The sequence below is a fragment of the Rhincodon typus genome, chromosome 1 (genome assembly GCF_021869965.1).
Source record: "Rhincodon typus isolate 14 chromosome 1, sRhiTyp1.1, whole genome shotgun sequence".
Lineage (NCBI taxonomy): Eukaryota > Metazoa > Chordata > Chondrichthyes > Orectolobiformes > Rhincodontidae > Rhincodon > Rhincodon typus.
Window position 1 is genome coordinate 66,270,264 of NC_063332.1, and position 13,821 is coordinate 66,284,084.

Consider the following 13,821-nt stretch of genomic DNA (forward strand, 5'->3'; position numbering starts at 1 on the left):
GAAGTTAAAGGCTACCAATTTTAAATGGATTAAATTTACTTTATATGCTTCAAACTGATTATCAACAAATTTTAAATTGGTTTGTCCCCATATTTTCCTTTCCTAAAAATATTCTAAAATAGCCGTAATCAGAACTGTTGGTGGCACTGCTTGGCATGAGAAACCAGAATGATTTTGTTTGTGGATGATAAAATGGCCATCACTACAAATTAAAAGTTATCAATTCATGAAAAGTAATTCCAAAACTATTGCTCTATTTAAAATGTTCAGCCCACCTAATTGCCTTCAGTTGTCAATGACATATTTCAAATGGACATTTCTGACAATGAAACTCATACAATAATCATGGAGCAAAGTAATAGTGCTGGAATACTGCTGCATAAAGTTTGCATGTCCCTTTAAGCAATGAGGTGCTTGCAGTGGAAAGTGCTATAAATATACCAATCCTCATTTCAATCACAGGATATAGATCGGCAACTGCTTATAAAACTCAAACTCCTATAGCCCTGGGGAAAGTTATAAATGTCAGAAAGAAAAACGTGTTATAACCCCAAAGCATGTTTCAGAAAAATCCACTCAATAGAGAAATTAAGAACATTTAAAAAATGCCGAATTTAAGATAATTTTGTTACATGGCTAAGTAGTTGGTTTAGAGATAGGACACGAAGAATAGGGCCAAAGGAAATATTCTCTGATTGGATGGATGTGGGAAAATAATTTCATCACAACAATTATCCCTTTGCTTTTATTCAGGCCATTAACAAAGTCATATTACAATACTTAAATGCACGCAGTACATGAAACAGGGTATATGAGCTTGTAGCATAGATTGAAATTGCCAGGTCTGATGTTGTGGGTATTGTATAGACGAGGGCTGCAAGGGGATCAGGGCTGGGGATTCAATGTCCAATGATACGTGACCTATTGAAAGGACAGGTACATTGGTTTGACGTTGGTGGGGTGGGGGGGGCGGGGGGGGGTGGCGGCAGAGGTGGAGGGGAAGTAGTTTGCCTTGTTAGGAAGAAATGAAATCAAATTGATAGCAGGAAGTGTGAGTTTTTTCTCCTCTGGGGCTTTAGAGGGTGAGGGGCAACCTTACAAAGGTTTATAAAATCACAACCGGCACGGATAGGGTGAATAGCCAAGGTGTTTTTACCCCAGCGTAGAGGAGTCCAAATCTAGAGGGCATAGGTTTAAGGTGAGAGGGAAAAGATTTAAATGCAGATGGGTGGTGCGTGAATGGAACGATCTGCCAGAGGAGGTGGGTACAATTACAACAGTTAAAAGGCATCTGGATGGGTACATGAATAGGAAGGGCTTAGAGCGATATGGGCCAAATGCCAGCAAATGGGACTAGATCAGTTTAGGATATCTAGTTGGCACGGATGAGTTGGACCGAAGGGTCTATTTCCATGCTGTATAAGTCTATGACTCCAAGTGATATATAGTCAGAAAGCACAGAATCTTTGCGGATGGAATTAAGGAACCACAAAAGGAAAATACCTTGATGGAAGTTGACTATATGCCTTCTAGCAGTAGTCAGGATGTGGGCAGGAAAATAAATCAGGAGATAGAATAGGTATGTAAAAAGGCACTATTACTGTATTTGTGGGGGATTTCAATATGCAGATGTACTGGAAAAATCAGATTGGTGGCAGATCTCAAGAAAAGGAATTTGTGGAATGCCTAAGATTTTTTTTGGAGCAGCTCACGGTAGAACCAACTAGGCAACAAAGAATTCTAGATTTGGTGATGTGTAACAAGGCAGACTTGATTAAGAAGTTTAAAGGGAAGGAAGCCCCAGTGGGCAGTGACCATAGTATGATGAAATTGAGGGGGAGAAGCTAGAATCAGATGCAACTGAATACAACTGAGTAAAGAGACACAATGGAGGTGCTGGCCAGAGTTAATTGAAAGGAGAGCCTAGCAGGGAAGAAGGTGGACAGCAATGGCAGGAGTTTCTCGGGTAATTTGGGAAGCACAGCAGAAATTCATCCCAAGGAAGAAGAAATTTAGGAAAGGATGAGACAACTATGGCCGACAAGGAAAGTCAGGGACAGTATAAAAGCAAAAGGATAGGCACACAATCTGTTGAAGATTAGTGGAAAGCCAGAAGATTGTGAAGCCTTTAAGAACTAGCAGAGGATAACTTAAAAAGCAATAAGGGGGAGAAGATGAAATTTGAGAGTAAGCTAGCTAGTAATATAAAATAAGATTGTAACAGTTTTTAAAATATATAAAAGGTAAGAGAGGCAAAAGTGGACATTGAGCCAGGAAATAAGGCTGGAGAAGTAGCAATGGGAACAAACAAAGAACAGAGGAACTGAATGGGTACTTTGCATCAGTTTTCACAGTGAAAGATACCAGCAGCGTACCAGAACTTCAAGACAGTCTGGGGCCAGGAGTGAGTGTAGTGACCATCACGAAGGTGGTGGTTCAGGGGAAGCTGAAAGGTCCAAAGGTGGATAAATCACCCAGACCAGATTGACTACACCCCAGAGTTCTGAAGGAGATAGTTGAAGAGGTTGTAGAGGTGGTGATTGGTGGTGATCTTTCAGAAAGTATTGGAGTCAGGGAAGGTCCCAGAGGACTGAAAAACGGCTAATGTGATACCCCTGATTAAAAAGGGCTGGAGGCAGAAGACAGGAAACGATAGGCCAATTAGCCTCACCTTGATCTTTGGTAAGAATTTCAGGGTCCATTATTAAGGATTAGATTGAAGAGTACTTGGAAGTGTATGATCAAATGGGGTTGAGTCAGCACAGTTTTGTCAAGGAGACATCGTGCCTGACAACTCTGTTAGAATTCGTTGAGGAGGTAATGAGCAGGGTAGACAAAGGCGAGCCAGTGGATATGATCCATTTGGATTTCAAGCAGCATTTTGACAAGGTCCCACACAATAAGAGCCCATCCATGGCATTAGGCGCAAGGTACGGTATGGATAGAGGATTAGCTGACTAGCGGAGGGCATAGAGTAAGGATAAATGTGTCTTTTTTGGGAAGGCAGCCAGTGGTTAGAGGAGTTCTGCAGAGGTCCGTGTTGGGACCATAACTATTCACATCATACATTAACTGTCTGTACAAAGGAACTGAGGGAGTTGTTACTAAGTTTTCAGGGGACACAAGATAGGTGGAGGGATAGGTGGTGTTGAGGAAGCAGAGAGGCTGCAGAAGCACTTGAACAAGCTACGAGATTTGACAAGATGAAACACAATGTGGGAAAGTGGGAGGTTATGCACTTTGCTAGGAAGAATTGAGGCATAGACTATTTTCTAAATCAGGAAAAGCTTTGAAGATCAGAAACATAAAGGGACATGGGAACCCTAGTTCAGGATTCTCTTAACGTTACTATGCTGGTTCAGATGGCAGTTAGAAAGTCAAATGCAACGTTTCAAGAGGGCTGAAATACAAGAGCAGAGATAAAGTAGAATCAGAGAATCCCTAGAGTGTGGAAACAGGCCCTTCAGCCCAACAAGTCCACACCGACACTCAGAGCATCCCACCCAGACCGTTTCCCCTGTAACCCAACTAATCTACACATTCCTGAACACTATGGGCAATTTAGTATGGCCAATCCACCTAGCCTGCACATCTTTGCATATTCAAAACCAGAAACTGACAGGCGGAGATTGATGGGTGAAGTCACTCATTCACAGAGCAGAATGATTGATCATAACAGTCCTGGTTTCAAATAGCATAAACTGACAGGGACAGATTGGTAACTTAACTCACCTATTCACTGATAACTAAGCTCATATATTGACTTAACAAAAACTGATAATTACACAAACACGTTCACCAAACAGATGCTGACAGGTACAGATTGATAACTACACGAACATATTCACACCAATGTCTGACGTATTTCTGAGAATTTCTAAGGCCCTGGTCAGACTGCATTTGGAATATTGAGAGTAGTTTTGGGTCCCATATTTAAGGGAGGATTGCTGTCATTGGAAGGGCTCCAGAGGAGGTTTACAAGAACGATCCTGGTGATGAATGGCTTGTCATTATGAGGAGTGGTTGAGGACCGTGGGTCCGTATTCAACGGGGTTTTGAAGGATGAGGGGGGAAATCTCATTAAAACTTACAGAATACTAACAGGTCTGGATAGAATGGACAAGGAGAAGGTGTTTCCACTAGTCGGAGAGACTGGAACCTGAGTCCACAGCCTTAGAGTGAAGGGATGATTCTTTACAACTGAGACGAGGAGGAATTTCTCCAGCCAGGGTGTGGTTAATCTGCAGAGATTGTGGAGGCCAAGTCATTGAGTGTATTTAAGCCAGAGACAGTTCTTGATTAGTAAGGAGATCAATGCTTATGGGAAGAAGGCAGGAGAATGGGGTTCAGAAACATATCAGCCATGATCGAATGGCCTAATTCTGCTCCTATATCTTAGTCTCATGTATTCTGACATTCAAAACTGTTCACGTGGAATTTTTCTCCATTTAGGCCTCAAGTTCTCATCCAACTATTTGATACCATCACATTTCCGTGAACTTACTACTCCATCATATTTTGTTCATGATACCTGCAATCCAGCCTGGTCAAAACTATACCAACTTATGGAAGAAGGAAAAGAACAAATAAAACTATTGACTGTTCACGTAAAAAAATCACAGGATCAGAGTTCTGAATAATTTAATAGTACAACTGGTTGAAGAAAGATAATATGAAAACAATAAAGTAATTAACAGTGTGTGACATTTAAAATTTACTCACCAAATACTGCACACTGTACTCCAAAAGCATTAAGAATTGGTATCATGTGCCGTCCTTTCGTGGTTGTACTTAAGAGTGAAGGATTTAAACAGTCACCACTAAAAAGGATCAGGGGATTAAGTGCTTTATACTGTTTTAATGCAGTAGCAAATCTGTTAAAAGATTATTTGTGAAATAAGTAAAATTCAACGAAAAATGAGGAAATATTTTAAAGTTACACATACCTAAAGCTATGCACATCTAATTAGTAGGATGAAATATCTGCTTTCAATACATCATGTATTTTCAAACATTTAACATTTGAAACAGTTCGACAATTATTTCTTGTCACAGCCACCTAAGTTTGTACAAACAGATAATAAATATAATAAAATGCTAAAAGACTGTTTGAAGTAAACATGTTTTCTGTCTGCTGAATTCAGATTAGAACACAAGAAATGGGAATAACAGTAGACCAAATGCCCCATTCAGCCTGATCCACCATTCAACGGTGATCTTCTGCTTCAACCCCACTTTACCACCCATCTTCACATCCCTAGGTTTCCTGGAAGAATAAATATAAAAAGCTTAAAATATATTCTATGACGGAACATCCACAACATCAGAGTAGAGGATTCCAAAGTTTCACAATCCTCTAAATGCAGAAATTTCTAATCCCAGTGTGCATTTCCTTATCCAGAGACCGTGCACCTGTCCTTTTAACCACAACCTGTAACTGTAATAATTGTAAGTGTAACTGTAAATGATGTCATGCAATATCACGACAGTTATTTCAAAATCCTGTCCAATACTTTACCAAAGACATCAAACATTAAATAAACTACTCATTTCAATAAAAAAAGTTAATAAGGCAAATAATATTCAATCATAGAAGGATCCAATATGACTGCTGCAGTGTCCAGACATTAGAAGAGCATATATGAAAATCTGGGGCCTTTGTGTTCTGACCAGTCTGAAGCTACACTCCCCTCCCCTAACCCTCAGAGCAATAGGGCTGGACCTCAGATTTGGCACTAGAAGAACAACATAAAGTGCCAATAGAAGATCTTGTTAAATATGATTATCTAGCACAAAAAAAGAGAGTGACTAGTCATAGAATCACAGCATGATTCAGTGAAGGAAGTTATTCAACCCTTTGCCAGCTGTTGGTGGAACTTTCCAATTAGTTACATTCCACTCTTTCTTCATAACTGTAAATTATTTATCTTCAAGAATTTATATAATTCCCTTTTCAATGTTAATTATGAATGTGCTTCCATCATTAACTCAAACGTACATTGGAAAATCACATCAACTCACTGGGCTAAATCTTTTGGTTAAGTGTCAGTCTCACCATGTTTCATGAAGTGTTATTCTATGCAAATCCTAGCCATCTTTCTTACCATATCATATCAAACAAACCTTATTTAGTTGCAGCTAAAATGACAGTCGATCAGGCAGGTGATGTAAAGTGAAACATATGTCACAAATGCGAGATGCTACTTACAATGAAGTGTCAGCTATGACACCCACGTGACCTCAAGAGGTTTTCATTTTCCTTACCCTTCCACTGGGTCCACGGCTGGAGTGGAAGGAACTGCCCTCCAGTACAATCTGTTAGCCTCAAAGTCTTTGGAAGCATTTATAGCTAGGGACCAGACATACTGAATTTCCTGACCATTTGCAGAATCACCCTCGCTGGCTTGAACTTCCACAGGGTTGACAGTCACAGGCAGAATGGATGTGAAGGTTTAAGCTAGGACCATACCGATGGTCTTGGTGGACTTATCCAACTTTTGATCCAGTTTAATGAGTATCTCTGACAAACCTGTTTATTGCTCCTTTGGCTTTCTGTACATTTTAATTCAGTAATTAATGAACTACATTATGGAGTTCTCCTTTGCCTGGGAACAAGCAGGTGCCTGGGCTACAGCAGTCCAAATGCCGATGACTGGGATGCTACTTCTCCAATCATATGCAGAAATGTGTCAGTGATGCGCTCACCAGAACGTGCTTCCAACTCTAATCACCGAGACGTCAGCATCGGAGCTGGTAGAGGGTGCAGGAGAAGGCCATGCCAGTGCTTTGTCTGAGGGATTTGTGTTTTCTTCCTCAATTGGAGAAGCTTCAGGACAGAGGCTGTGTGGGTGTCACCTCACTTCCAGAAGGCAAGAGAGAGAATGAGTTTCACAACAGGACTGAAAACTTGTGCATGGTAAGAATGCACTCAGAGTGTTTCTAATGAGCAGCACTGAATCTTATTTGGTTGCTGAGACACGTGGTGATAACAAGACGTCCATGAGTAGTCAAGTTCCTCTCACTCCAACAAAAAGTTTCTCTCCTCTCAGGGAGTGACAGCAGATGTCCACCAGTCACCCAATATAAAAGTCTTTTCCCTCTCTGCCCTATTGTAGATTGTCATCACCTGGAATGAGACAAAGGCAGGGATTCTGCAAGATCAAAGTGGAAGGTAGAACTATTAGTGATGGTGCAGGTGAAGGGGAGATGTCCCGAGTGAGAGAGAAACACAGAGAGCATGTGGGGGAAGGAGGTGAGTGTAAAGATATTGAGAAAGGATGCTGCACGTGTTATGACTTAAAAGAAAGTGCCATTAATTGTGCCGCAGTGTCATACAAATCGTCACAAAATGTATAAAATCACAATAAGATTACCAAAATGACAAATATTACCGGCTTCTATTCAGCACAAAAGCAATTCACACCACGTTTCTTCAATAACAGACAAAAAGACTATTTATTGTAGCATATAAATTTAACAAGAGCAGTGAAAATAAATTTCTTCTCATTTACCCAATTTAATTCATACCCTTTCAAAATCCCAAAAACATATTCAATCACAATTGACAACTGGTTTAACACATACAATGGCTGCAAAAAAGAATACAGACAGGGCAAATAAAATTCTACAGATCAAAAAGGCCAGACCACAAGGTGAAAAAGTTACTATTTTCACAGTTCCTTCGATTTTTGTAACAGTGGTAAGCCATGAGCCTTGGTAAGAGGTGGGTGCAGTAACAGAGTGAGTGGTTGTATGGTAACAGCGACATGTGCTTTACCCTTACACAGCACAGCAGGTCAGTACAGAAAGCCATACATTGCTGGTCCGAGGTGACAGACAAGCTTCTATGTGACTGCTTAGAGTCAGAGGACCACTCCATATTCAAAAACTCAGCAGCCAACCTAAATGAGTATGCCACTACCATCCAGGTCTGAGCTGTTCAAGTCGGGTGACCCTGACCTATACAGGAAATACGGCACGATCTTCGCAAAGCTGTCAGGGATGCCAAGAGACAATATCGGATTAAACTAGAGTGTCCAAACTAACTACACATTGACAGTGGCAAGGCTTACACAATATAACAGGCTACAAAGTGATATGAAGTAGAATCGCTGGGAACAATGCATCCCTCCCTGATGAACTCAAAGCATTCTACACACGTTTTGAACAGAAGAAGGTAACTGAAATGATGTCACCTACCCTGATGGCCTCAGGTGCACTTGTACCCACACTCACTGCTGCCGACATCAGATTGGCTTTCTTGAGGGTGAACTCATGGAAAGCCACCGGTCCAGACAGAGACCCTGGCCATGCACTCAGATACTGTGCAGACCGTCTGGTGGGAGTATTTGCAGACATCTTTAACCTCTCCTTTTCCACCTGCTTCAACAATATCTCCATCATCCCGGTGTGAATGAAAAATCAGGCACCTGTGGTGTGGGGTCTTGATTTGGTTTATTATTGTCATGTACCGAGATGCTGTGACCTTCTTCCTGTATTGCTGAGTTTTCCTCCAGACAGCGGATATCATACTGACCCCAGGTGTCAACTTCATACCAGGCTGGCACGGTCTGGCATTGTGGTCTCCTCTGGCACTGCTGAGAAAAGATAAGAACCTTTTCGTTCCCCATCCAGTCAACCATGCCCTCCAGGATCCTGTCAGCAAAGCTGGACCCAATTCTCCTCTTATCAGCTATCTCCTATGTTGTTCTTCACACAGTGGAACTATGAAGGGCAATTCCTGGTTTGCATCAATTGACCTGGTGCATAAGTAGGCTTTAAGTATGGTAGTAGTGATGGGAATGATGGAAGATCCAAGCACTGGCATTTCCGCTGCTGGTGAATGCAAGAAATCACAAACTGCACCCTAGAATTGAAGTGCATACTTGATGAGGTGAGCAGTGTAAAACTGTGTGAGAAAACTAGAGCTCATAGTGAAACCCTCCATGAAACTCCCTGAAACAAACACTTAGCCAAACTTTAGGTCTGGATTTTATAATCACATTTATTTGGGTACAGGAATATAGGAGACTGGAAAGTGTACAAAGTCGCTGTTCTCCAGCGCCATCTTACTATATAAAAGACAGGATTAAAAACAAAGCATGAATAAAAGAAACAGCCAAAAGAAAAAGGAAACATCTAGATAACTCCCCATGACTTCCATGAGTCCTCGCCACCAGGAAAACAAAGCCACAATGTCCATCCCTCAGTCTGCAAACATTCAGGTCCCCAAAGACCCCACACACTGCCGCAGCCAAACGCCAACACCATCAGGTACGTGGGTCCAGCCATAGCCTGGAGCCACACCACCACTGTTGGAACTGTGGCGCCATCTTGCCTCCATTGACATTGCTGCTGCTAAGAGTCCACACTGGGCCAATCTCGGCAATGCAGCTGCTGCTGAAGCAGCTGGGTCCAAACTGGGCTCAAACCCAACACTGGTCCTGCCACATCGAAGCAACCGGTACCATTTCCGGCTTAGATTGCTGCTGCTGCCTCCTCCTGGGACTGCCATTTCAGCAAAAAAAAAACCCACTCCTGCCAACCCCCAAGAAGGAACTGCTCCTGCCACTGCTGCTACTCTAGGAGACCATTACAGCCACTGCCAACACTGCTGGGAATGGGATCGCCCATCTCTGCTGATACTCCCTGGAATGAGACTGCTCCCGCTGCCGCCGACACTCCCAGGAAGGGGTCCTCTCCCACCGAAAAAGGAAAGAAAGAGCAAAAGTAAAAGAAAACAAAAGGAAAATGTAAGCGGGCGAGCCCAAGCTCAAGACCCAGGCCTGACTGCTGTTACTAGGAAAATTCAGCCTTGAATGTTTAAAACTAGAATTATTTTTCAAAAGGATTTTTCATGATATTTCAGCTTCAATGTTAACCCCATGGAATTGGCCAAATTTGTGCTTCATTCTAGATAAAATTTTTTAAAAGCACATTGATTATTCATGTGATAACAAGGTGTAGAGCTGGATGAACAAAGCTGGCCAAGCAGCATCATAGGAGCAGGAAGGCTTAACCAAGCGGAGGCTTGGGGACCGCTTTGCAGAACACTTACGCTCGGTTCGCAATAAACAACTGCACCTCCCAGTCGCAAACCATTTCAACTCCCCCTCCCATTCCTCAGACGGCATGTCCATCCTGGGCCTCCTGCAGTGCCAAAACGATGCCACCCGAAGGCTGCAGGAACAGCACCTCATATTCCACTTGGGAACCCTGCAGCCCAATGGTATCAATGTGGATTTCACAAGCTTCAAAATCTCCCCTCCCCCTACCGCATCCCAAACCCAAGTTCGTCCCTGCCGCCTTGACCTGTCCGTCCTCCCTGGACTGACCTATCTCCTCCCTACCTCCCCACCTACACTCACCTTTACTGGCTCCATCCCCGCCTCTTTGACCTGTCTGTTTCCTCTCCACCCATCTTCTTCTCTATCCATCTTCTATCCGCCTCCCCCTCTCTCCCTATTTATTTCAGAACCCCCTTCCCCTCCCCCATTTCTGATGAAGGGTCTAGGCCCGAAACGTCAGCCTTCCTGCTCCTATGATGCTGCTTGGCCTGCTGTGTTCATCCAGCTCTACACCTTGTCATCTCAGATTCTCCAGCATCTGCAGTTCCTACTATCTTTGATTATTCATGCTTTTGCTTTCTTGATTTGCTGGCTATTATCATTCTTTTTCATGAATAGCTGCCTAAACAGTTTAATGACGTGGCTAAAATTCAATACTGGGAATCTCCCTTAAACAACATTACAATCATTTGCACATCGACAGCAATAAAGATTCACAGATCTTTCTGTACAGCTTTCTTCGAGTTCAGGAGCAATCAATATTGCTTTGTTGCTGATCACAAATTATGCGCCATGGTTATCAAAGACTTTTTCACTCTAATGCAATGTCACAAAGAACTGAAATGTTACACGGATGAAAATGACACTCCCTTGAATAGTTTTAACTACATTAAGAACTAAAGAATACAAGGAGAGAAGTGGTGATGAAATTATTATTACTGTCATGCTGTAACTCGAGTAAGGGGAGACGGTGGCACGGTGGTAAAGTAATTGGATTAAATAATCCAGAATACTCTGCTAATGCTCTGGATATGTGGGTTCACAATCCACTATAGAAGCTAATGAAATTTTAAAAATTCAATTAATAAATCTGGAATATAAAACTAGTCTCAGTATCGATGCCACAAAAACATCATTGCTTGTTGTAAAATTACATCTGATTCTTTAACGTCCTGTCAGGAAGGAAATCTGCCATCCTTTCCTTGTCTGACTTACATACGGCTCCTGGCCTAAATAATGTAATTGACTCTGCTGCCCTCTAAAATGATGGAGCAAGGCAATTACAGATGGTAACAAAATGGCTTGCCATTAACATCATGGGAAAATATTACGTTCTTTGAGAAACAAGTAGCATTCAAACGTGACTGACTTGTCAAACATGCCTTGTGTTTCACATATCTTGATTGTCTTTGATTAACCCATGCATTTCCAAAGGTTCCTTAATTCTATCTTGAATTATGGATGCAAAGATTTCTCACAGCTCATGTTGTATTAACTTGTCTCTGTTTTCACCATAAAAGACATTTTGAAGCTTTTAGTCTTGCACTCCTCAGGAGAGATGTGCAAATGCCAAATTTCAAATAAAAACAATTAAATCCATAGGGTAATGATTAGTTGTTTAGACAATTCTGATAGACCAAAGTATTTCTATGGAGAAAGTAACCAGGAACTATAAGTTACCCAGATACATGGGAGCTTTAAAAAAGGCACAAGATGTGAACATATTCCTTTTGTGTGTCCCCATGTATGACTGGATGTCACTTTTAACAAATGTAAATGAGCCACATTACAAACTCAGAGATAGTAGGAACTGCCAATGCTGCAGAATCTGAGATAACAAGGTGTAGAGCTGGATGAACACAGCAGGCCAGGCAGCATCAGAGGAGCAGGAAAGCTGACGTTTCAGTTCTGGACCCTTCTTGAGAAACGGCATTCAGAAATCCCATTTCTGAAGGAGGGTCCAGACCCGAAACATCAGCTTTCCTGCTCCTCTGATGCTGCTTGGCCTGCTGTGTTCATCCAGCGCTACACCTTGTTATCTTACGTTACAAACTCAACTGATTATCTTAAGTCATTTGCTACTGTGGGTATTCTGCAATCTAATTTAAGCCCAATTGTAGAATCGCATCTAAGAGATGACATTTTGTTTTGGGTTTTGTAAGTGTGGACTGATTTCAAACAGAGTGCAACTCGTACTCAATGAACTGCAAGAGAAGCAGCCAATCATTGGTACATACAACCACTCAACCTGGCACTGAACTAGCATTGAAATTCATACATGGTATTTCTTGTCTACAGTTACACAGTTTAAATGTCTGCCCCTTCTTGAATAAAAGTGTTCCATTGGCCCATGATGCAAATTGCATCACCAAGGAATTTTCCCTTTTCCATCATCTTAAATAACTTTGGATTCAAATCCCAGTCTTGCGAATCTAACAGCCCCTCCCAGAAGCCTTTATACAACTTAGCTTAAACTTTCTTAACTTTAAATAATTCTTTCAGTGTTTAAACAAACATTTCTGCTTTGGAACTTTTACTAAACTCATTACACTGACATAATGTATTTTTAATTATCTTATCCTTTTCTTAAGAGTAACTGTTTTATACATTCAGCTTCAGCCAAGACCCTGCCGAATTGCCCAAACTCAAAACTAAAAAAAAACAATTTATCCAAGGTATGGGTGTTTCCCCTCATCAAAAAAGAAAAATCAATCCCTGATCTTCAAAACTAGAGTCTAATATACAAATATTTCTGTTTAAAAAAAAATAGACTGGACAGGAACATGAACTAATAGAAAGCATGCACCTCCTGGAATGGTTCTCCAACAACTACAAAAAAATTTGGAACTACTCTGGAGGTCATGACAGACAAGCTACAAGAAACATCTCAGTTTGTGAAAGGCTTTGGTGGGATTAGGTAAGAGCTGCATGTTTGAGCTGTGAATCGTACAGCCAACTGACCAGCTATTGCTGTTTCATTACAATATCATAGACGTTATGTGTAATACCCATCATATGCTAACCTGTACTTTCAAAAGCAGTAGATTAGTAAGCCTAATGTCAGTGTTGGGTAAATTGTTGGAAGAGATTCGGAGAGAAAGGATCTACATGCGTTTGGAAGAGGCAAGGACTGATTAGGGATAGTCAGCATGCTTTTGTGCATGGGAAATCATGTCTCATACATTTGATTGAGTTTTTTGAAGAAGTAATCAAGATTATAGATGAGGGAAGAGTGGTAGACATTGACTGCATGGACTTTAACAAAGCCTTCAACTAGGTACTACATGTAGACAGGTTATTAAAGTTAGATCACATGGGATCCAGGGAAAGCCAGCCAATTGGATACAAATTTGGCTTGATGTTAGGACACAGGACGATAGCAGGGGGCTGTTTTTCAGACCGCAGGCTTATGATCAGCGGTGTACAACAAGGCTTAGTGCGAGATCCACTGTTCGTCATTTATATAAATGATTTGAATGAGAATATAGAAGGTATGGTTAGTAAGGTTGCAGCTGACACCAAAATTGGTGGTGTAGCAGACAGTGAAGAATGTTAGCTAAGAGTACAATGGAATCTCGATCAACTGGGCCACTGGGTTAAGGAAAAGCAAATGGAGTTTAATTCAGATAAAAACCAAAAGAACTGCGGATACTGTAAATCAGGAACAAAAACAAAGTAGCTGGAAAAGCTCAGCAGGTCTGGCAGCATCTGTGAAGGAGAAAACAGAGTTAACGTTTCGGGTCCGGTGATCCTT

At 41.5% G+C, this 13,821-nt stretch overlaps 1 protein-coding gene across 4 annotated transcripts in view; it reads right to left on the reverse strand.

Annotated features, from left to right (window-relative positions):
* LOC109915379 (trifunctional nucleotide phosphoesterase protein YfkN-like) overlaps positions 1–13,821 on the reverse strand; it is a 57,260-nt gene that overhangs the window by 40,921 nt on the left and 2,518 nt on the right. For 3 of the 4 annotated variants that reach the window (XM_048602476.1, XM_048602468.1, XM_048602461.1), the window contains exon 2: positions 4,723–4,874. In XM_048602476.1, coding sequence (XP_048458433.1) covers positions 4,723–4,874 — 152 coding nt within the window. Of the gene's footprint in view, positions 1–4,722; positions 4,875–6,208; positions 6,261–13,821 lie in introns of those variants that run through there. The other variant, XM_048602482.1, reaches the window with a different exon arrangement.